This window comes from Myxine glutinosa, chromosome 14 (genome assembly GCF_964187855.1).
Source record: "Myxine glutinosa chromosome 14, kmMyxGlut1.1, whole genome shotgun sequence".
In the NCBI taxonomy this organism is placed as follows: Eukaryota; Metazoa; Chordata; class Myxini; order Myxiniformes; family Myxinidae; genus Myxine; species Myxine glutinosa.
This window is the reverse complement of record NC_136274.1, coordinates 63,855,306-63,881,179: the sequence shown is the minus strand read 5'-3', so window position 1 is coordinate 63,881,179 and position 25,874 is coordinate 63,855,306. Positions and strand designations below refer to the sequence as shown.

The 25,874-nt window shown below is 49.0% G+C and overlaps 1 protein-coding gene across 1 annotated transcript in view; it reads right to left on the bottom strand.

Moving 5' to 3' along the window:
• Window positions 1-658: 658 nt before the first annotated feature.
• Window positions 659-25,874, bottom strand: part of LOC137439270 (sperm-associated antigen 17) — a 99,984-nt gene continuing 74,768 nt past the window's right edge. The window contains exons 15-19 of the mRNA XM_068134999.2: window positions 20,665-20,819; window positions 8,291-8,421; window positions 3,328-3,388; window positions 2,638-2,758; window positions 659-787 (exon numbers count right to left, since the gene is read on the bottom strand). Coding sequence (XP_067991100.2) covers window positions 759-787; window positions 2,638-2,758; window positions 3,328-3,388; window positions 8,291-8,421; window positions 20,665-20,819 — 497 coding nt within the window. The 3' untranslated portion in view covers window positions 659-758. The remainder of the gene's footprint in view (window positions 788-2,637; window positions 2,759-3,327; window positions 3,389-8,290; window positions 8,422-20,664; window positions 20,820-25,874) is intronic.

Genomic DNA, 25,874 nt, shown 5'->3' with positions numbered 1-25,874 from the left:
TACGACATAATTAGTCACATGGTATGGCAGCCATCTTGGACTTTAGGGAAAAAAAATGGAAAATGTATATCTCCAGAACAGCTTAACCAATCCAAACCAAAATTTACAGATATGATCGACGACCCATGAGGAAAATTTTATTGAAAATGATGACGTCATCCGTCATGTGGTATGGTGGTCATTTTGCCTGGAAGCCTATCATCACTGCTCGTAGTTCTAGTTATTTTTGCTATATGACCAATTGAGAATTATCTTAAGCCTGGACTCAAAAGACGTTTTCCCAGCACAAAATTTGCATTGCAAGCATGTACACTGAAAGGATGTGGTGAAGACGCCCTCTGGGAAACACAAGTGTGTCTCAAGGTCAAGCAGAAGTAATCTGCAACAAAGGCTGCAGAACAGAGCATTGATTTCGGTTCAAATATATTGAATCGTCTATCCTGGGACTCGTAATTCCAGACCGGCAATTTTCTCAGAGCATCGAAAGTTGTTGAGACTCCTCGAGGAAGCTGCCTGTGGTCCATCCATCTGCCTGTGGTCCATTTGAGCGCTGCTCAGCCCAGGTGGTACTGCCTGCCAGGTTTAGATGTGATCCTTTGGATAGATTATGCTGTTTATTGACTACATTGCATTATTTTCATAAATCAATCTTTCACAGTTGAAGCCAAAAGTGTATTTATTATTCGCAAGCAATTTTGCTGATGTATTCAGCAGTGTAAATTGCTGTTACATAGAGAATAGCTGGCCCTTCTGACTGTTTAAGGTGCAGCTTTGTAATGAATTACTGGTAAGCATCATTATTAAGGAATGCAAGCAAATATTAGGGACAGAATACACGTCATGATTCCTGTAAAGAGCAATCTAAATATTATGCATGCAAAGATAGTCGTAATCTGAACGATAATGGTTTCCTTCCATCTGTATCCCATTCCATTTCACGCTACCCCATGTCATGCCACATCATTCCATGCCACCCCATTCCACACCACCCCATGCCATGCCACCCCGTTCCACACCATGCCACCCTATTCCACACCACGCCACCCCATGCCACGCCACCATATTCCACACCATGCCACCCTATTCCACACCACACCACGCTATTCCACACCATGCCACCCTATTCCACGCCACCCTATTCCACTCCACGCCACCCTATTCCATGCCACCCTATTCCACTCAATGCCACCTTATTCCACACCACGCGACCCCATTCCACGCCACCCCGTGCCGCGCCACCGTATTCCACACCATGCCACCCTATTCCACACCATGCCACCCTATTCCACACCATGCCACCCTATTCCACACCATGCCACCCTATTCCACACCATGCCACCCTATTCCACACCATGCCACCCTATTCCACACCATGCCACCCTATTCCACACCACGCCACGCTATTCCACGCCACCCTATTCCACTCCATGCCACCCTATTCCACACCATGCCACCCCATTCCATGCCACCCCATTCCACGCCACACCATGCCACGCCACCCTATTCCACACCTTGCCACCCTATTCCACACAACACCACCCCATTCCACGCCACCCCATGCCACGCGACCCTATTCCACACCATGCCACCCCATTCCATGCCACCCCATGCCACGCCACACCATGCCACCCTATTCCACACCACGCCACGCTATTCCACGCCACGCTATTCCACTCCATGCCACCCTATTCCACACCATGCCACCCTATTCCACACCACGCCACGCTATTCCACGCCACCCTATTCCACTCCACGCTACCCCATTCCACTCCAGCATCACACCATGCCATCCCATCCCATACCATGCCATCCCATCCTACACCACGCCACCCCATCCCATCCCTCACCACACCCCACCACGCCATCCCATCCCACACCACGCCATCCCATCCCATCCTACACCACGCCACCCCATCCCATCCCACACCACGCCACCCCATTCCACTCCACGCCACCCCATTCCACTCCACGCCGCCCCATTCCACTCCACGCCACCCCATTCCACTCCACGCCACCCTATTCCACGCCATCCCATCCCACTCCACGCCATCCCATCCCACACCACGCCATCCCATTCCATTCCACGCCATCCCATCCCACACCACGCCAACCATCCCATCCCACTCCACGCCATCCGATCCCACACCATGCCATCCCATCCCATGCCATCCCATCCTATACCACGCCACCCATCCCATCCCACACCACGCCATCCCATTCCACGCCATCCCATCCTACACCACGCCACCCATCCCATCCCACACCAAGCCATCCCATTCCAGGCCATCCCATCCCACACCACGCCATCCCATCCCATCCCACACCACGCCATCCCATCCCACACCAAGCCACCCCATTCTACTCCAGCATCACACCTCCAAATTCATCCCAACCTCCTTTCCTTTTTCTCCCCACTAGATGTCCAATCTTTACCTTTGTGGCCATGAATTCAACATTCCTAAGTTTACCTTCTCTAACACTCCAAATATTTGAAGCTTTTTTATTCTTGCAGATGAAAACTGAAGGCAGAAACATCTCTCCCAGGCCGATGCTTAAATTACACAAAATTAGCTTCCCTTATGGGTTGTTGTCTTTGATTATAATTAAAGAACTTCTCTCTCTCTAAATAAAGGATATTCGCTGAGACAGGCAGGAACAAAGTGTGGGTGTCCATCTGAATTTCAATGTCATAAACCACCTTGCCATGTGTCACGGCTTGCAGCTCCACACACAGCACAGTCCGCATACCGGGGGAGATCTGCAAGCAAACAGCATCCGTTACACCGACAACGTGCAGTCCACACACACATTGCTCACGCTGCAGACAAATCACAATGATTTTTTCCTATGATCAGGAATATCTGGATGCGTGCAGCACGCCTGCGGTTCATGATTCATGCGAGGTGCCAGGCCCAACACCCACGCCCACATTTTACACACCATCACACACCGGCGATGTGTACCCCAATCCTTTGGCGTGCCTCAATCATTTCTCAATGCGATAAATAGCACAAAATAGGAAATTAGTCGATGCTCCTGTACTGTAGTTCACCATCTGGTGTAAATGATGCAACCGGGCCAAATACACCCGGCAAATACATCTGGTTGTTGCAGAAACGCAACATGAAAGTCCAGGCACTCTTGATTGAAAAATCTAGAAAAGGCCATTCGTTCTTAAATGGCCGGACATCACATGACCGCCACAAATGCATCGGCCTCCAAAGTGCCCCGGAAATAGAGCATCGTTGGAGCGTTCGAGCGAGACCGTTTGCTATTATCACGGACTCCTCGAGCACGTCCCGTGCTCAAAGCGAGGTATCCACTCACTATTCCCGGTCGGTAGAGCACCCGCAGGCCCGTTTCCTCTGCCGGTTGCTTCACTTTGTACCTAATGGGCAGGAAGGCAGAAATACGTGGGAAGGAAAACGATATGAACATAAAACAACAGTTCGTGCATTCAATCCGACATTACATTATCACGAAGTTCGACGATGCTGTCAGGTCAATGTTGTACCAGGAACGTTTTCCATTAGAAACCTTTCCAAGGGTGTTTGATGAGAAGCAAAGGATGGAAAGGTAAAAACCCTGCAAAACCTGGATGCTTGCATCAAAATGCTCCTGGTCATTTAATTTATCAGTATTCCAATTGATGGAGCACCCACTCCTATTGTTGTCCAATCCACTGGATGTTCAACTCTATTACCAGCCCAGCCTACTCACCAACAAGCCACCACTGGACCCAAAAAGTACCAACATATTATATAGTATTTATGTCCAGTACATTATCTATCTATCAATATATATATATGTTGGAACCCATCTGTGGATCGGTCCCATCGGCCGATGGGTCTGACCCGTTTGGCGACCCATCTGTGGATGCACGAGAAATGACAATGCAGACCCATCGGCCGATGGGTCTGCGCCATCTGCGGATGTGTTGTTCACCTTGAAGGAATATGTATGCATCAATGGTGGATGAGTTAACCTAACCCTAACCCTAACCCTAACCCTAACCCTAACCTAACAACTAACCCTAACCCTAACCCTAACCCTAACCCTAACCCTAATTGAAGATTGAATAAAAAAAGATTGAATAATAATGATTGAAGAGCACCATTCTGTCAACACATTCCTTCAAGGTGAACAACACATCCACAGATGGCGCAGACCCATCGGCCGATGGGTCTGCATTGTCATTTCTCGTGCATCCACAGATGGGTCGCCAAACAGGTCAGACCCATCGGCCGATGGGACCGATCCACAGACGGGTTCCAACATATATATATATATATATATATATATATATATATATATATATCTATAATTCCAGTAATCTCTGTTTGTACGTTTGTACGTTTGTACGTTTGTACGTTTGTTTGTCTGTGACCGCTGTTTCTCGACAACCACGGGTCCGATATACTTTTAACTTGCCAGGTATATTGCTGGGGACCCGAGGATGTGCCTTTTCAAGGTTTCATATTAATCGGACAATTACTTACCGAGCTATGTCCAAAAAACGATTCAACCAATCAGAGAGCAGCGAACTATCGCGTGTGCCGAACGTGGCGGACACACTCTGCCTCGGATGGCACATTTGAGAGCGTATTCATTTATTTCACGTTTGCAAACTATGTTGGCGTTAAACTATGTTTTAAAACTAATAAAAACGAATTTGCGATTCATTCGCTTTCCTGCGCGTTTGTGCACGCGATGGCGATTTCTTTACCAAACTCCGGAAGCCGTTCGCTTTGGACCAAACCATTTCATGTAAATAGAGGGGGGGGGATATAATTTTAGATATAGATATAGTACGGGCAATGCCCTAGTATATATAAAAACGCGAGTTGTCTGTGTGTGTGTCCAGTTTTTGTGTATCCATGTTTTATTCCGAGATGGCTGAACGGATCTTCATCAAACTTTAAGAGGTTCATCAGTGAGTGCCTGGGGGTGTTTTAGGCAAAAAAAAAAATTGGAAAAAAGGTTTTTTGGAATTAAAAAGTAAATCGTTCAATAGTGCCGAAGCCTTTTTAAATTAATAACAGTTGTATACAAGTACACATTCGCATAATAAATACAAAACAATCACCAGACATTTGAATACAAATAAATCAAACAATTCCGGAAGTGTACGAAGTTGGTAGTGCAGCTTCTTCTTCTTCCTGATCGGCATCACACTTAACTCAGAAACGTGATGAACGCCACATTCACCCACCAGCATATATATGAACCCCCTTCCTCTCCTGCCTCCCCCCACCTCCCCCCCACCCTTCCCCTCCTCCCTCCACCTTCTCCCTCTCCCCCCCTTCCTCCCCTTTCCCCCTCCCCTCCCCTCTCCTTCCCCCCTCCCTCCCTTCTCCTTCACCCCTCCCCCACCCGGCAACGCCGGGTATTTCTGCTAGTACATCATGAAGGTTAGTGTGAACTGCATCATTCAGTTCACTCCAACAACACCCTTGCAGACCATTAAAGGGGCCAAAAACAGTTCGGGTTGCATTCACGCATGACATCATGTTAGAGCGACAGCCATTTTGCCAGGATTTCGTCTCTTTAAGGAAATAGTTGCAATCGAATGGAAAGTCTTCCCAGAATGCAACATTTCTTCATTGTTTTATGTACCACAGATGCATTGCCATAACGATGAACTATATATGAAGGAGAAGAAGCTGCAGTTGTAATAGTAGAACACATATGGTGGAGATATCTGAGTCCACGAACAATCATGCATATGACTCTGCTAGGTACCATAAAATTAGGCCACAGATAACGCTCAGGTGCCACCATGAAGAAAAGGACATAACTAACTGTTCAAAACATTATCAAGATATCTGCCAAAATTTTCTTTAGGTTTATATCAGATCTCATGATGGTTATAATAGGAAATCGTTATAAGAGAAGAAATCTGATGAGAAATCTCCAAGAAGTTCTGTCACTCAAGCTTTTGGGTCTCACTATCTGCCATGATCTTTCCTGGGAAAACCACATTTCCAAGCTGGCCTCCAAAGCCAGTCGCCGACTGGGCATCCTCCGTCGTGCGAAGTCCTTCCTTGGCACACCTGAGCTCCTCACCACATACAAGGCTTTCATCTGCAGCTCAATGGAGTACTGTTCTCCCCTCTGGGCTGGTGCTCCTGCCTCACACCTAGCTCGTCTTCACGCTGTTGAAACCAAAGCGTTCAGAATCATTGGAATCTCGCGCAATGACGCTATCTCCGAGGGGCTTTCACTTACTCACCGCAGGCAGGTTGGTGGTCTTTCCGTCTTCTACCGACTCCTGTCTGGCCTTGCTCCCCCAGCTCTCTCTGGGCTCTGTCCCCCAAATATTCCTACAGGTCGCACAAGATCTGCCAGAAACCCTCTTATGGTTAAACTGCCAAAATCAAGACTCTCTGCTCACCTTCACTCCTTCATTCCTCTTTTCTCCCACCTCTGGAACAAACTCCCTCACTCTCTTCAATCCCACTCCTCCCTCCAGGTCTTTAAAACGGCTGTTCACCACCATCTCTTATCTTACCCAATCCAAAACCTTGATCTTTTCTACCCCCGCTAATTTCACCCCAAATCCACCTTTTTGAGGTGCCGACTTCTTTCCTGGAAGTCCTTGGTGTCCTTGCGTTTTATACCTATCCTGCCTTCCCCCAGGCCCTCTCCCTCCCACACATCTCCCGATGTCCCTGCCCTCAAATGTTGTGTTTGTGTGCTTCCTCCCCTTCTCTCCCCATCTTGTCGACCGCTCCCCTTTTTATATACTTTGTTTGCTTGTTTGTTTAATTTTTTTTTTTGATAAATGTTAGCTCTCGACTCTGTATACAAAAAAAAAAAAAAAAATCTGTGCACAATAAAAAGTACGCAATATTCATTGGCACGTGAACTGCAGTTTGAAGTGACCACCTGGTCCTGGGAAGATAATTGAGGAAACGACTGGGGGGAAATAACCTTCATGGTGGCACACTTAACATCGACATGGTGGCACTTGCTGCCACCATGTCGATGTTAACAAAGAGTGAACCTCTGTGCCCAAGTACCAAACTGTTCCTCAAGCCACCTTGAGCACCTGTTGGGAATTGCTGAGACAATCACACACATACACACACACACGGAACTTTGGCGCAGGAGGATGCCATTTTGCCCACCATGCCCCAGTATCGTCACCCATCCACATACAAGCTAAGTACCATGCATACAAGTCAATATCGCCATACCTTCCATCACCAATCTCTCTGACTGAAAGATCCCTACCTTTAACCCTTAGTTGCAGGTGTCAAAAATCCCACATAAATGCAGCCATTGGGCCTCGGAGGCCCAACGGATGTATTTGTGTAATGTTTTTTTTTTAAAATATGCAATTTTTTTTTTTCTTGGTTTTTCAACTTTTTTTCTCTAAAATGTTGAGGCTCATGGAGGAGTATTTGCTCAAAAAATATGATTCACTAATCCTTTTATTTAGAATGTATATGACCAAAACTGTCAACAATACTGCACTTATGCAACCATCGGGCCTCGGAGGCCCCACGAATGTATTCGTGTAAAGTTTTTAAATTTTCATATTTTTGTCACTGAATTATTTGTAACCAAGCTATAGGAACATATAATGAGGCTCATATCAAGAAAATAATGATATAACATAGTAGTACAACAACATTTATGCGGGGCCTCGAAGGCCCCAGGCCTGCATTCGTGTCGGATTTTCGGGTTTTAAGTGAAGAATGAAGATTTTCCCACGAGCCTGAATGAATTTTTCTTTTATGTCACTGAATTTTGTGTAACAACATGAAAGTCGGTGAAAATGAGGCTCATTCCCAAAAAAAATTGTACAGCATAGTTTTTGCAACAAAAAAACCTTGTGGGCCTCCGTGGCCCAATCACTGCATCCAAGGGTTAAGACTGTCCTCTTAGCTTTTTTACCCTCAAGCTATGGCCCCTGGTCCTAATCTGCTGAAAACTGCATTGCACTTCCTTATCTTGTCCACACCCTTCATCATCTTTAAAATCACGTTTGTCAACTGGACCTAGATTGCAGATGGTAAGAGATTGTCGATGGCTGATAGATGGTGAAAAAGCAACACCGCCAAGACATCACTCTAAGGCCAAATAAGATGGCCACAAGCCAAATACAGCATCATTACTCTTGTGGAAGTAACTCAAACACAAAAGCCATCAACATGGTGTCAAAAAAACATTAACCGTTTGTTATCGTAGCATCAGGAGCTCCGTATTTTGCCAAATTCTCTCATACTTTACGACAAATCAATCATAATGAGGATTTTTATGCCTTAGAACCAGCCCGACGTACCTGTGCTTCTGCAGGCTCAGGTTATGCACCGTAACATTGCGGCTGCGGGGTTCACCCCGCCGAACCTCACCGAAGGTGACACGAGCTGGCACGAACAGGAACGGATTGGTGTCAAGACTGTCATTTAACACCTGCCCAGAAAGGTGACCTCGGTTAGTTTCTTCACAAGGATCCAAATCCATCAGTTTTACTGCCCAGTTAAAAACGTATTGCAATGGCACAAATAACCTGGAGTTCACATCTTGTTTGAGAGATTGATTAATGATCTTTAATCAATCCTCAATCAAATCCCGGTCGATCGCTGAATTAACGCCAGGGGGGTTGACTCAGCCTGTCATCCTTCCGAGGTCGGCTAATTGAGTACCAGTTCACTGGTAATTCCCTGTTTGTCGTTAAAGGCAGCAAAAAGGGTTGGCGTCAGGAAGGGCATCCGGCCGTAAAACATTGCTTCAAAAAGGGGACCAAAAAAAAAAAACAACAACAACCACGGTTCCCGAAAAAGGCCAACCCCCGCTTTGCGGGGAAAAATGGCCTCTAAATGTGGTTATTTTTATATTTTTAATCAATCCTCAATCAGTAGGGCACTAGAACCTGGATCAGATTTGGCAATACATATTGAGAAGTCACAAACAATGTGTTATTGGTACCATAGATTACACAAGGATACACAAGGAACTTTGATGGAGCAACAGGCCATCTGGTATACCTGGATATTGACGGTGTATTGACTGCTTCGAGCAGTTTGTGTGTTTAGTTTCTCTCAAAAGATATACTCGTATTAAATGCAGCTCTATAAAATAAAGCAGGATATAATATGGAATGGATATTCTCCAATATGTAATTTAAATGGTACATCATTAAAGAATAAACATTATGTTACGTGCTCCTCCCCAACCCCCTGGTCACGGTGTACCTCCGAGCCCCAAGAGGAGTCACGGCAGAAAAATGTGTTATTCTGGATGTCAAAGATCACTGGTAAAGCCACACCAATTGTTACCAACAAACAAATATATTGTATTAAGATCACACAAGAATAACAGTACAACAATAATAGTATTCAAAAGTACAATCAATATATATCCTATGATGGTACCATCAGTTTCGTAACATATAACTCACTGTGCTCCAAGTGAGAGAACCAAGAACATTCCCAATGTCTCTTTCCCGGCTTCAAACCAAAGTTGATTCCGGTTTCAAGCCAAAGTCAATCCCGGCTTCAAGCCAAGGTGTCGATCCGCTCCAGCAATCGTCAGAACGATGTCAAATCGACCAGAATCCCGTTCGGATGACAAGTACAGTCCCGCTGCCAAAGCTGCGCAAAGGCGCCCTCAAGGCGACTGGGAAATCCAAAGGCGGCCTCCAGGCGACTGGGAAATCACACCCTCGGGCATGGACGTTTCACGGCTCCAAATCGGCGACACGCAGACTTTCCACTCAAAAGCCACGTTACACACACACACCCCAGATCGACGTCTGAATGCGGTGAAAATGGTCGAAACGAGATGAAACCTTGAGCGAAGCGCAAGTCCTGGGCGAGTCAAAATGGCCGACGGCCCGGTCTCGTGGCGTAACGGCACGACGATGATGACGATGATTCTCTTCAGAATCCACCGCAAAACCTGACACGCAGGTTGATCTGTCACAGCGATAACAACTCTGTCGCAGGAATCCCTTTCCCGGGAAACCAAAAGTTCATTCGTGACTCTCGTTCGTCAGCGTTCGCTCCAAACCTCCAAGTAGCTCGGCTCCTTGTCTGACTGCCTCGCTCCGCCTTCTTTTTCCTCCTCCTCTTCTTCGTCGTCGGCCGGTTCCCGATCCGGTTTCCGGTTTCTTTTAACACTAACTTTTTCACCTTTTGAAAACAGTTCATACACAATAAACCTTTTGAAAACAATAATAGTACATGGAATCAAAAATGTTTACAGTGGATGAAAACCACAACAACGGAAGTGACGAATCCGTAACAATTATAACAAACAACCAACTGATCCAAGGCGCCAAAACTGCTCCCGGTGTCGAAATCACAGATCCGTTTTTGAGTTCGCTTTGTCTGTGCGTGAAGTTGAGCACTCAAAGCAACATCACGTCACAGATCGAGAAGGTGAGCGCACTCGGTGTGTGGAGTTTTGGTACTGTAACAGTAGTCGAAAGCCCGGGAATGATGGAGACACACCCGTTCAGTGAGCGGCCATGATGGAACTGCTTTATTATACATACTTCACAGGAACGCGTCATCAGTCCATCATTAGCATATGCATGAGCTGTACTTCCATAACAGGTACTGAGGACAAGAACAAGCAGGTAATCTCGTTCCTCTCTCCTCTCACCGTTCGCGATGGACCGAATGAGTGAGCGGGAAACATGGTGTCGTGTGTTTCCTTCATTTATTTGTTCATTACCTTTTTGGCACACCATGGGATTGCTTGACACTTACTAGTACCGACTGCAAAGCCGCAATGAGCCGGTGAAGCCAAAACCTCTTGCCACTATTTTACCCATCACCATGGCATCAGTAGGTTAGGTAGTTGGTAGTAGGTAGGTAGGTAGTTGGTAGTAGGTAGGTGTAGTAGGTACCGTACCTGGTAAGACTTGGTAAAAGAGAAGAGCAGACAGTCCTCCCCAATGGCAATACCTGCATACAATAAATGTCACAAGAAGCTTAAGGAAGTAACTATACGATGTGCTAGCTTAAGGCCTATTTTTAACTGGGCTTAACATACGTTTTCACAGTAAGTGTGTAGTCTTCTAACTTCAGTCGCTGTCAGGCGCCAGGGCTGGTTCTCTGACCCTCCGGGCACGGCAGCTTCCTCCACCAGCAGACGTTAGCTTGCAGTGATTAATTCGGTGACTTCCATCTCAACTTCGGATATTTCCGGCCGTGAAAAACTATCCGTATTTCTAAACTAAATATGTAAACCGCTTATACCGTATTTCTGGCCGTGAAAAACTATCCCATACGGCCGCGAGATTTCTAAAAAATAATTATTCGTCAATGTTAGAATATTTGATGCCGTTTTCACCGTCCGAAACGCGTAATAATATTTTTTCAAATGCTCGAATCTCATTGGTTCTGGTGTTTCATGACGATTTTCGTTGAAGATAACGAGGTTGGTCTTAACGTATTTTAATTACTAATTAGAGGTTTCATGAGATTGTGAATCAAAGAACGACGGGTGAAACAAACTCCTATTGAACTTTTTCGCAATTGTTTTATGCAAACTTCCGCATCCGGTCGATGGCGCCCACCATTGAGCGCTTTCAGTTTAGAAATATTTTTGCAAATGCTCGACTCTCATTGGGTCCGGTGTTTGGTGACGCGTTTTGTTGAAGATAACCAGGCCCGTGCGGGCCGATGTTGGTCTTAAATTATTTTATTAATACATCGGAGGTGCATAAGATTGTGAATCAAACGACGACGAGTGAAAGAAACTCCTAATGAACGTTTTAAATTTGTTATGCATACTTCCGCATCCGCAAGATGGCTGCGTCCACTGCACTTCAGATTCTCGAGCCAAGGCATAATCAGGTTTTCAACATAATACGTACTCGTTTATTGACAACACCGGCTTCGCCGGCTATTATTCTCAAATTTCAACATCAAAGTTGTTGTTCTTTAACGGCCACAACAGTATTATCCCACCTTGTGGGGTCGGCTTGGCTCAAGTCATTCATGAACCTGCTGGACAGGCCTGACATTCGGCTAGTTAAGGCAGGAATTTGGCCATGATGCCGCCATACTTGTCTACTCTTTGTGAAGGACACCGTGGGATCTTTAACGTTCACCAACCCATATGCTGGCAGACGGCACCCCCAGTTTAACGTCCATCCGAGGGACGGTGCACACATTGATGGTTCACCCTGTCTGTGTAACACCGAACTGACAGTTTATAGCTGGGTCGGTATTCAAACCCAGACTAGACATCTTAAAGGTGAGTGCGCGTATCTCTACGCCATCCTGTCAGCCCGCAAAGTCATCTATCTATAATTCCAGTAATCTCTGTGTGTTTGTTTGTTTGTACGTTTGTCTGTGACCGCTGTTTCTCGACAACCACGGGTCCGATATACTTTAAACTTGCCAGGTATATTGCTGGGGACCCGAGGATGTGCCTTTTCAAGGTTTCATATTAATCGGACAATTACTTACCGAGCTATGTCCAAAAAACGATTCAACCAATCAGAGAGCAGCGAGCTATCGCGTGTGCCGAACGTGGCGAACACACTCTGCCTCGGATGGCACATTTGAGAGCGTATTCATTTATTTCACGTTTGCAAACTATGTTGGCGCTATGTTGGCGTTAAACTATGTTTTAAAACTAATTAAAACCCCGGGGGGATTGTCACTGTACTCGCAAGCCGTTCGCCGTTCGCTTTGGCGTTGCGAATGGACCAAAACATTTCATGCACCAAACCATTTCATGTAAAGCGTTCGCCGTTCGCTTTGGCGTTGCGAATGGACCAAAACATTTCATGGACCAAACCATTTCATGTAAATAGAGGGGGGGATATAATTTTAGATATAGATATAGTACGGGCATGCCCTAGTAATTTTAAATGCCCGAAGAGTGAAGATAGTCATATGTGACTTTCTTCACAAATGGTGTGTTCCGTTAGCGAGCAGCTTGCTATCGCTCGCAAAGCCAGATGTTCCGTATCAACCGCTTTGCAAACTGCTCGTCCTGTCACTCGGCAAAGGAGCAAAGCGATTTCGTCCAGGCAAGATGAGGTTTAACTTTTAAACAAATTGCAACAGAATTATGAAATAAAGAGTACAGGCACAGGTAACTCTATGGCTATTCAATTTGTTCTTATGTGGATTATCATTGTACGATACATGGTTCTCAAGGCAATAATTTCATTATTACCCCCATTGGACTTAGTCCGAAACGGGGGTTTATGGATTTGGTCTCGTGCGTCCGTGCATCTGCAGCCATATCTCAGAGATGTATGGGCCGATCTTGTTCATACTTGGCACACATCCAACACATGATCGGTTACATATGCACGTCATTTTTTCCGAGATTAGATGCAAGATGGCCGACTGGCGGCCATTTTGTTACTTAAATGTGTCCCCATCCATTTATTGGACATGCATGGACCGATTTTGTTCAAACTTGGCACAACGACAATACATGACTAATACATATGCAGAAGATTTTGTTTTGTCATCTGACCAAAGATGGCCGACTGACAGCCTTTAACTCCGTACAGCAAAATTACTAAAACCATGGCGGGGGCTATTGAAGGAGCTGGGGCTCCCACGTCGATCAGAAGAATGGACGCGACAAAAAGCTGGAATTCATCTGAGTTGCTTTATTGAAATCAAACGCTCAGGCACTCTGAAAAACCGTTTATCGGTCAGCAATATATATCTATTAACCCAGGGGGTTTGCCCAGGCCCGGCGCCAGGGGGCGTGGCCCAGCGTCCTGGCTGCGGCCTGGCAAGTTGAGGGCGAGCCTGCCCGGGCATGCCCGGGCATGCCCGGGCGTCCCGACCGAGGCCTGGCAAGTTGAGCGCGGGCCTGCCCGGGCGTCCTGGACGAGCCCGGCATGGTGATCGCTCCGCGTCCTTGATAGGTGCAAGGCGATTGTGAAACCCCAGCGGCAGCCGCTACACACGTCCCCCCAGAATCGACTTGCACCGGCAGGGTCAACTTGAGGGGGGTCCTGATGACCCGGCCGAAGCGACCCCTGGCGGGTCGTGGGAGGGGGTCCGGTGAGGTGGTGGGCGGTCGAGTGGGGGGCCCCGTGGACGGGGGGCGGCCTCGCCGCGGCGGAAGGGCCACCCGTGGTGGGTGGTCGACGTCCACGTGCGCCGGCTTGAGGCGGTCCACTGCAATCCGGTCCGACCTGCCGCCGATGTCGATGACGAACGACTTGTCGTCCCGTCGCAGCACCCGGAAGGGCCCGTCGTACGGCGGCTGGAGTGGCCACCGATGTGCGTCGTGACGCACAAAAACATACTCCGCTGTGCGGAGTGCTGGGGGGACGTAGGACCGGGGGTCACCGTGGTGGGATGTCGGCACGGGGGCAAACCGTCGGGCGGCCTCCTGGAGGTCCGAGCGCTGGTGAGCTGCGGACCAGGGACTGGTGGCGTCAGGCACGAATTCGCCCGGGACGCGTAGCACCTGGCCATAGACCAGCTCGGCGGTGGATGCCTGGAGGTCCTCCTTGGGGGCCGTGCGAAGGCCCAAAAGGACCCACGGCAGCCGGTCGGCCCAACCGCCGTCTTGAAGGCCGGCCATGAGCGCGGCCTTCATGGAGCGGTGGAATCGCTCGCACAACCCGTTTGCTTGGGGGTGGTAGGCCGTAGTACGGTGGAGCTTGACCCCCAGGTTGCGGGCGACCGCGCCCCACAGCTCGGAGGTGAACTGTGGTCCGCGGTCTGACGAGATGTCCGCCGGTGCGCCGAAGCGGGCGACCCAGGTGGCGATGAAAGCCTGCGCCACGTCGGCGGTGGTGGTGGAGACGAGGGGAACGGCCTCCGGCCACCTGGTGGTCCTGTCCACCATGGTGAGCAGGTGTGTGAACCCCCGTGACGGGGGGAGGGGGCCCACCAGATCCACGTTGACGTGGTCGAAACGTCGTTCGGGCACGGTGAAAGGTGCCAGCGGGGCCTGGGTGTGTCGGTGGACCTTGGCCCGTTGGCAGGCCGTGCAGGCGCTGGTCCAATCGCGGACGTCCCGACGAAGGCCGTGCCAGACGAAACGCGCCGACACCAGCTTCTGGGAAGCTTTCCGGCCCGGGTGGGAAAGGCCGTGGAGGGAGGCGAAGATGCGGCGTTGCCAGGTGACGGGCACGATGGGGCGAGGCTGGCCTTGGGAGACGTCGCAGAGCAGGACAGTGTCCGCGCAGGGGATGTCGGCCAGGCGGAGGCCCGTGTCCGCCGCCCGGAGGGCTTGCACCGTGGTGTCGGTGGTTTGGTCCGCCGCCATAAGCGCAAAATCCACGCCCAGGTGGACCGCGTTCACGCTGGCCCGGGAAAGACAGTCGGCCACGGCGTTGTTTTTGCCGGCGACGTGCCGGATGTCCGTGGTGAACTCCGACACGGCGGAGAGGTGGCGCTGTTGGCGGGCCGACCATGGCTCCGTGACCTTGGCCATGGCGTAAATCAACGGCTTGTGGTCGACGAACGCCGTGAAAGGTCGGCCCTCCAGGAGGTGGCGGAAATGGCGGACGGCCAGGTGTAGACCGAGGAGCTCCCGGTCAAACGTGCTGTATTTGAGCTCGTTCGGCCGGAGCTGCCGGCTGAAAAAAGCGAGTGGCTGCCAAACCCCGTTCACCCATTGCTCATGGACGGCGCCCACCGCGTAGTCGGAGGCATCCGTGGTGAGGGCGATGGGAGCGTTGAGCACCGGGTGAGCGAGCAGTGTTGCGTCGGCGAGGGCCCGCTTTGAGCTTTGGAAGGCCGCATCCATTGCTGCGGACCAGACGATGTCGTGCTTGGCCGGCTTGCCCCGGAGGGCTTCGTAGAGGGGCCGCATGAGGTGAGCAGCGCGGGGCACGAAGCGGTGATAAAAATTCACCATTCCCAGGAATTCCTGCAGGGCCTTTATGGTGCGGGGACGCGGGAACGTGGTGATGGCCTCGACCTTGGTTGGCAGCGGCACGGCCCCGTTCTTGGTGATGTGGTGGCCCAAAAAATCAACGGCCGTCGTGCCGAAGTGGCATTTGGCCGGGTTGACGATGAGGCCGTGCTCGCTGAGGCGCTCGAACAGTGTTCGGAGGTGGAGGAGGTGCTCGGCCCGGGACGTGCTGGCGACGAGGATGTCGTCCAGGTAAACGAAAAGGAACGGCAGGTCACGCAGCACGCCGTCCATCAAGCGCTGGAACGCCTGAGCCGCGTTCTTGAGACCGAACGGCATCCGCAAGAATTCGAATAAGCCGAACGGCGTGATGACTGCCGTTTTAGGGACGTCGGCCGCCCTGACAGGTACCTGGTGATATCCCCGTATGAGATCAATTTTCGAAAAAATGACCCGTCCCGCCAGACGGGCGGAGAAGTCTTGGATATGCGGGATCGGGTACCTGTCGGGGGTGGTAGCGTCATTCAAACGGCGGTAGTCGCCACACGGGCGCCATCCACCCCCCGGCTTTGGCACGATGTGCAGTGGCGAGGCCCACGCGCTATCGGAGCGCCGCACGATGCCGAGGTGCTCCAACGCGTCGAATTCGGCCTTCGCTACGGCGAGCTTGGCTGGGTCGAGGCGGCGGGCCCTGGCGTAGACCGGCGGGCCCGTGGTTGGTATGTGGTGCTCGATCCCATGCCGTACTGCGACGGCCGAAAACGTCGGCCGCGTGAGGGCCGGGAACTCCGTGAGCAGGCGAGCAAACTCGTTCGCCGCCGGGACGGTGCATGCCAGCTCGGTCGGCGCGGAGCTGCTCAATGTGCATACCAGGGAGCTGAAGGTTTCAGCGTTGATTAAACGACGCCGTTGGACGTCCACCAGCAGTCCGTGTGCGCAGAGGAAGTCGGCGCCTAGCAGAGCCACGGGCACGTTGGCGGTTACAAACGTCCAAGCAAAGCGTTGGCCGCCGAAGCAGAGGGTGACGTTGCGCGGGCCGAAGGTGCGGATAGTCGATCCGTTGGCCGCAACTAAGGAGGGGCCGCAAACCGCGGATTGCCTGTCCTGGTCAGAGGCGGGTATGACGCTCAGTTGGGCGCCGGTGTCGCACAGGAAGCGCCGTCCGGACGCTGTATCCGTGATGAACAGTAAGTTGCCCGTATGGCCGGCGCTCATGGCTGGTAATGAACGCCGGCCCGGCCGTTTCCCGGCCTGCCGAAGGTGCACGGGGGTCGGCATGTCCGGGCCTTTTGTCCGAACCTGGCATGATAGTAACACCACGCTTGGTCGGGTGGAGGTGGTCGGCACGGTAGAGCGGCCGCCAATTGCGTCGGCAGTTCGGCCGTCGACCGTGCCGGGTGCTCGGGCACCATGGTTGTTGCGTCGGACGGCGGTGGGTCCCATGTCGCCGCTGCGATGCGCCGTCCTGCAGCGGAGATCTTGTCGGCTTCTCTGGCAAGGGCCCGGGGATCTGTGATCGTCGTGCTTGCCAGGGCGAGGCGTACCGGGTTAGGCAGCTGACGGAAGAACAGCTCCCGGAACAGGAATGCCGGAGAGTGCTCGCCGAGCAGTGAAAGCATGTAGTCCATTCGCTCGGAAGGGCGCGTGTCGCCGAGCTCAAGCAGTTCGAGCAGGCGCCGTGCGCGTTCCGCCGATGGGAGGGCGAAAGCATCGAGGAGCAGCTTCTTAATCGCGCCGTATTTGTCAGCGGCTGGCGGGCTTTCGAGGAGGCTCAGGGCGCGGGCCGCGGTAGTCGACCCGAGCGCAGCTACCACATGGTGGAAGCGGGTGTCGTCGGCCGTGATGCCTCGCAGGGCGAACAGGGACTCCGCCTGTGCGAACCAAACCGCCGCGTGAGCCTCCCAGAAGGTAGGCAGTTTAAGGGCGACTGCCGTGTCCATGTCGATAGGTCACCAATGAAGGAGCTGGGGCTCCCACGTCGATCAGAAGAATGGACGCGACAAAAAGCTGGAATTCATCTGAGTTGCTTTATTGAAATCAAACGCTCAGGCACTCTGAAAAACCGTTTATCGGTCAGCAATATATATCTATTAACCCAGGGGGTTTGCCCAGGCCCGGCGCCAGGGGGCGTGGCCCAGCGTCCTGGCTGCGGCCTGGCAAGTTGAGGGCGAGCCTGCCCGGGCATGCCCGGGCATGCCCGGGCGTCCCGACCGAGGCCTGGCAAGTTGAACGCGGGCCTGCCCGGGCGTCCTGGACGAGCCCGGCATGGTGATCGCTCCGCGTCCTTGATAGGTGCAAGGCGATTGTGAAACCCCAGCGGCAGCCGCTACACTATGATATTTTACGTCTTTTTCTTCGTGTTTATATTATCATGAATCTTCATCGCTGGAAAGCACAAGTAGAGGTTTCCAGCGATGAAGAGTTTCATTCTCATATCCGAGCAAAAGGTGAGAGAGCCATCCTTGAATTCTTTCAGTACAGACAGAGCTGGCGAAATGGGTGGGGGGGCAACATGACACCTTGAAACCTCGTGACTGAGATCGGCCAATCACAGCGCTCTATGGAGAGCACAAAAGATGGCCAGACTGTCACTTATTATTTTGTGGGAAAACTCATCTGTGCTTATTTCCCCTATATCCTTAATAATCCTAAACATCTCAATGAAATCATCTGCTAATCATCTCCTTTCCAATGTATAAAGTCCTGTTTCCTTCAGCCGCTATATGTGGCTTAGTCTAGTTAGTTCCGGGATCAATATCGTCGCCCTTTACTGAACCCTTTCTATAGCAGCTCATTACATCCTTCAAGGCAGCTATCTATGTCCGTCAAGTTTATCACATAAAATATAGAATAAAACAAATAATTTCTACAATTGACTCGTATTTTGTACGTGAGCCAATTGCTTCGCACCAAGCGTGATCAATGTCCAATCGTGGAATACCGTTGCAAATGTCCTGCATTATCTATCTATAATTCCAGTAATCTCTGTGTGTTTGTTTGTTTGTACGTTTGTACGTTTGTCTGTGACCGCTGTTTCTCGACAACCACGGGTCCGATATACTTTAAACTTGCCAGGTATATTGCTGGGGACCCGAGGATGTGCCTTTTCAAGGTTTCATATTAATCGGACAATTACTTACCGAGCTATGTCCAAAAAACGATTCAACCAATCAGAGAGCAGCGAGCTATCGCGTGTGCCGAACGTGGCGGACACACTCTGCCTCGGATGGCACATTTGAGAGCGTATTCATTTATTTCACGTTTGCAAACTATGTTGGCGCTATGTTGGCGTTAAACGATGTTTTAAAACTAATTAAAACCCCGGGGGGATTGTCACTGTACTCGCAAGCCGTTCGCCGTTCGCTTTGGCGTTGCGAATGGACCAAAACATTTCATGAACCAAACCATTTCATGTAAAGCGTTCGCCGTTCGCTTTGGCGTTGCGAATGAACCAAAACATTTCATGGACCAAACCATTTCATGTAAATAGAGGGGGGGATATAATTTTAGATATAGATATAGTACGGGCATGCCCTAGTTCTCTACAATTCAAGGACATAGTTAAACAGCCATTGGGCCTTCTCGGCCCGCACAACCTCAATGATATCTGGACTTTGCGCAGACTATTGATGGTTGGGAGTGTTCCTTTATTTTTCCATCAATATATTGTTTACGTACACTCGGAGTGATTTGCCTCGGTGGAAGAGAAGTCCCTGCTCGATACGTTGTGTTCCAGAGGGAATGGAATGATGATCAGACAATGAGTTGCACAGATCAACAACACCTTTAGATGAGGTGCAGCCCCAAACTTGCACTGATCCTCCACCATGCTTCACTGTAGAGGTTATACCTCGATGATGACGGGGTCCTCCATCATTCGACAATTGTAGTTTGTCGCTGGAGAATCCTATAATCACGGTTAATGGGTAAACAACGCATCTTCAGCTTATGCATCCAGGTCATGTGCACGAGCCGACTATGTTTTGATGTGCATCTTAATGTTCCCAAGGTGATATTCACATCTGTATTTACAGCAAGGTCTCTGGCAAAATATGTACTCGAACGTCATATCACACAAAGAACACACCCCGAGAGAGCGTGTGCTTTACACCTCCCCCGTTCGTGTGATTGATAGTGCCCGTTTTGCACAGTCTCTTCAGCCTTGCATACCGCACTCCTATTGACACGTGGAGGTTTGTTACAATTTTATCATGGAGTATCATTCACCAGCTGAAACTTTTATTTCCAGGTACTTGTCATGAGGGAGCTATTAACCTCTAGACCCGAGACCCATCACTGGATTCACACTGCACGACCAGTACAAGGTGACGGCTGGTGCACCTGCTTCACACCTAGCTCGGCTTCACGCTGTAGAAACCAAGGCTTTCAGAATCATTGGTATCTCCCGTGATGAAGCTGATTCGAAGGGGCTTTCACTCTCTCCCTCCTCCCCCAGCTCTCCCCCTTCCACAGATCTACCGACGTCCTTGTTCTTTTCTGTTGTTGTGCTTGTGTGCCTCCCTCTCTCTCCCCCTCTTGTCTCCCGCTCCCTTCATTGCATGTTTTATGTGTCTGTGCATGTTTTCATGTTTAATGTGTTAGCTCTTACACGAACCTCGATTCTGTACACAAAAAAAAGAAAAAGAAAATGCAATTTCACCCTAGATGGAACCCAGGGATGAGAAGGCAACCAAATTTCCTGTTGTAATTTCACTCAACATGGAGCTGTCACCGAAGAGTGAGGATGTTACCACCGAGTTATTCTGTGAGATATATAGAGCCTTTTACAAAATGTATACATAGACCCATGAGGATAACATCACCATACATCTCCATCACATAACTACTCACCCTGGGATTGGGAATGCAGCACGGACGGGGAAGCACCATGGACAAGGGAAGCGGGACACGGTTCTTCCGTGGGTTCCCAAGAAGGTCGAAAAACAGGCTCTTGCATTTGGTTTGCGTGGAACTGTCTCGCAGACCAGATCTGTCCCATGGTACGGCTACACACAACAAGTGGCAAGATCTCCATCTAACAAGTGTCACATGAAGTGTTGGACAAGTGACGACCACGACATCGCAAACCAAATATGTGACAATTATTTGTGTGGTGTGAATAATGAAAAATATCCAAAATGAGAGACTTTTTTCAAAAGAAAATAGCATCTACAGACCTTTAATACCAGTGCAGGCCAAAAGGTTAAACTCTTGATACTTTGGATTAATGCCGAAACCATGGAATAAAAACCTTACCTAACCCTACCCTTTAATGTTGCGGACGTATATCTCTATATCTCTCTTTATCTCTTTCTCTTTCTCTTTCTCTTTCTCTTTCTCTTTCTCTTTCTCTTTCTCTTTCTCTTTCTCTCTCTCTCTCTCTCTCTCTCTCTCTCTCTCTCTCTCTCTCTCTCTCTCTCTCTCTCTCTCTCTCTCTCTCTCTCTCTCTCTCTCTCTCTCTCTCTCTCATTTTCCTGTTTATTATTTCTCCTGATCGTTTTGTCCAAATGCGCCCTCCTGACCCCCATACCTCGCACCACTGTCCCTGCATGTTAAATTTGTACACTCTGACATTTTTGTTACAGGGCAGCTGTGATCAGAACAATGAACCGAGATCTTGCATAAAAAATATAAATGAAACCGGTAAAATACATTTTTTGATGACCTTCACCCAACCAACGCTATAAAATTGAGGAACCTAAACTTGGTTGTGATAATTATTGTGGGTTTATTATGAAGCAAAGTGTTCAGTCTCAATCCTCATGATACACCTCATACCAGATGTTTCATCAACTTGTGCATACAAATATGGCACAAATTAGACCCCTCTTGACCCCCTCATATGCTACACAACATTTCCCTCTTCCTTCTTGTCCTTCTATACTCTCCTTTTCCTCCTCCTCCTCCTCCTCCTATATCTTCCTCCCCCAACCCCTCAACTCTCGCTCTCTCTGCCCCACAACTCGTTTCACTCTCCCTCCCTACCGCTCCCTACGTACCCCTCCCACCCTCCCTACATACCTCTATCTCTCTATCTCTCTATCTCTCTATTTCTCTAAGTATATATCTTTGATTGACTGACATTATAAGTGCTGGCACGGTGGTCTAGTGGTACGCACACTCACCTTTCAGCTGTCTCGCCTGGGTTTGAATCCCGACCCAGCTATAACCCAGTGTTTCACAGGCAGGGTGATTCATCATTGTGTGTGCTGTCCCTCGGATGAACATGAAACTGGGCATCCCATCTGCAGCCATTACTTGGTGGATGTTAACGATCCCATGGCGTCCTTCACGAAGACTAGGTGAACTATCGCTCAGAGTAGCTTGAACAAATGACTAATTCCTGCCCTAACATATATAGAGAGCTTTGCATCAGCGGCAAAGCCTCACACACTCAGACAATGATGCCACCCCACAGCCTAGTGCTCCATCCAGAAGAAGAAGACCTTGCTCCCCCAGCTCTATCTGTGCTCTGTCCCCCGAATGTTCCTTCAGGTCGCACAAGATCTGCCAGCAACACTCTTATGGTGAAATTGCCAAAATCAAGACTATCTGCTCACCTTCACTCTTTCATTCCTCTTTACTCCTGCATTTCCTCTTTACTCCCTCACTCTCCTCAATCCCACTCCTCCCTCCAGGTCTTTAAAACAGCTGTTCATCACCATCCCTCATCTTCCCCCATCCAAAACCTTGATCTTTTCTACCCCCGCTAATTCACCCCAAATCCACTTTTTTGAAATACCGACTTCTTTCTTTCCTGGAAGTTCCAGCAGTGTCCATGTGTTTTATACTTACCCACCCCCCCCCCCTTCCCATGCCTCCTCCCCCGCCTTCCCATGCCTCCTCCCCCGCCTTCTCACGCCTCCCCCACCTTCTCACGCCTCCCCCACCTTCTGACGCCTCCTCCCCCGCCTTCCCACGCCTCCTCCCCCGACGCCCGCTCCCTCCCACCAATTTCCCAATGTCCCTGTTCTCTGCTGTTGTACTTTTATGCTTCCCTCTCTCTCCCCATCTTGTCTCCCGCTCCCTTTATTGTATGTTTTGTGTGTCCGTTGTTGTTTTTTGTGATTGATGTTAGCTCTTACACGAGCCTCGATCTTGTATATTAAAAAAAAAAAAAAAAAGTCACATTATGCAACGAGTGATGATAAATAAGGTGTACAATCTAGATTAAGTTGCATTAAATATACAAATAATAGTGGTTCTGAAAAACAAAGCACCATTTAACATCTCTCCATTTATTTAAGATCTGTTATTAAACAAGTACAAAAAGTTTTAATTAAAACAAAAGCCGCGTCGATGTTACACAATGCCTAGATGCAGCTGTGCCTATAACGTCGATGTTATAGGCACAGGACATTCCTATTGATTCGATTACTTGATGTTATTTTTGTGCAAAGTGAAAATATATCTCGGCAATTTCCCGTGTGTGGCGACGAATTTTAAATATATCTCGGCATTTTCCCGTCTGTTATTTCAGGCGGTGTATGACTGACCATGCCGCGATTTAAAAAATATATATCTCGGCAATTTCCCGTATGTGGCGACACGTGAACGAAGCTATGCTCCTCTCTCCACATTATTGTGACGACGTATAAATTAAATATTTCATCGTGACGATTGTCATCAAATGGACGAATTTTTAATATATCTCGGTATTTTCCCATCTGTTATTTCAGGCGGTGTATGACTGACCATGCCGCGATTTAAAAAATATATATCTCGGCAATTTCCCGTATGTGGCGACACGTGAACGAAGCTATGCTCCTCTCTCCACATTATTGTGACGACGTATAAATTAAATATTTCATCGTGACGATTGTCATCAAATGGACGAATTTTTAATATATCTCGGCATTTTCCCGTCTGTTATTTCGGGCGGTGTATGACTGACCATGCCGCGATGTAAAAAAAATATATCTCGGCAATTTCCCGTATGTGGCGACACGTGAACGAAGCTATGCTCCTCTCTCCACATTATTGTGACGACGTATAAATTAAATATTTCATCGTGACGATTGTCATCAAATGGACGAATTTTTTATACTAGGACGTGCCCGTACGTGGGTGCCCGTTCCTTGGTGCGGCCCAGCATCTAGTCGAGACCCAGTCACCCAGGCCGATCACCCATTCCGACCCCAAATTCCTCATCGACGATAACTAAACAATATATTATATGAATCGCACCGTACATACCTCCTTCTAGATCTTGTTCTTGTCTTGGTATACTCACTCAGGCTCACTCTATCACGACTGAGTCCTCCCAGCTCCTCCAAATGGCGCCCGCTACGCCTCGAATTCACATCGGCCACGCCTACGCAACAACGTGTTCTGTGATTGGCTGGCCTACCCCACAACCTGTTCTGTGATTAGTTTGGTAAATAAATCGCCATAGCTCGGTAACTACTTCTCCGATTAATATGAAACCTTGAAAAGGCACATCCTCGGGTCCCCAGCAATATACCTGGCAAGTTTCAAGTATATCGGACCCGTGGTTGTCGAGAAACAGCGGTCACAGACAAACACACAGACAAACACACAGACACACATACAGAGATTACTGGAATTATAGATAGACTAGGACGTGCCCGTACGTGGGTGCCCGTTCCTTGCCAAAAAAAATTAAAAAAATGTCTTCGCCCATGCATGCATGGGCGTGCCCATGGGCCCATGGGCGTGCCCGTAAGTGCGTGATGTGACCGTACAATGAATGTATCGTCCCTACGCCGCAGCTCGGATGGCGCTGCAGTTAATCGGGCCTGTATCGGCAGAGTTATTATAAACGTGTACTACAATCGATCGTACCTTACAACAATCAACACAGATTGCAACGTCAAATAAATGAATACGCTCTCAAATGTGCCGTCCGAGGCAGCGTCTGCTCGCCACGTTCAGCATCAGTACGTCGTCACTATGACTATCCGTAAGTCCGGAAGTGACGTCCTCATTTGACTGTCCGGAAGGTCGCATATCGCAGTTACGATGAATCGCAAATTAGTTTTAATTAGTTTTAAAACATAGTTTAACGCCAACATAGCGCCAACATAGTTTGCCAACGTGAAATAAATGAATACGCTCTCAAATGTGCCGTCCGAGGCAGAGTCTGTTCGCCACGTTCGGCACACGTGATAGCTCGCTGCTCTCTGATTGGTTGAATCGTTTTTTGGACATAGCTCGGTAACTACTTCTCCGATTAATAGGAAACCTTGAAAAGGCACATCCTCAGGTCCCCAGCAATATATCTGGCAAGTTTCAAGTATATCGGACCCGTGGTTGTCGAGAAACAGCGGTCACAGACAAACACACAGACAAACACACAGACAAACACACAGACATACACACAGACATACACACAGACATACACACAGACATACAGAGATTACTGGAATTATAGATAGATATCTCGGCATTTTCCCGTCTGTTATTTCAGGCGGTGTATGACTGATCATGCCGCGATTTAAACAAAATATATATATCTCGGCATTTTCCCGTCTGTTATTTTGGGCGGTGTATGACAATATGTATCCACTCAATATATGTATCATATGTACAATATTGTACAATACTATTGTACAATATTGTACAATATTGTACAATATATTGTTGCGGATATGGGATTTGGCCTCCATCCATATCCGCTTGTAAATATTCCCCTATTTCCCCAATACTCCCCAACTATCCCCAATCCCCCATTCCCTAGTCCCATTGTCTGTAAACAACACTCTGTAGCCCCGACCTTCCCCTTTTTCCCCCATTAAATGTCGTGCCCAGGTTCACCGCATCTCACGTAGACAACTATAGGACATCTTGCTAGTTATTCTTAGTCTATGTCAGTTAAGGACTCGTTTCCATTAATTCTGACTCTTCGTTGCACCAGAATGTGATTGTATGGCACCGTTAGTAAGTTTAGGACCTCCCAATACCTCCCCGCATCTCTTCCTCATGGAACAACAACACCAACAACAACAACAGCGGCGCGGGGAGTGCGCGTCCTCACTCCGGCTTGGTTAGCCGCCATTGACCATGTGCTCCGACGGGGTTACCACGCAGGGGCTGACTGT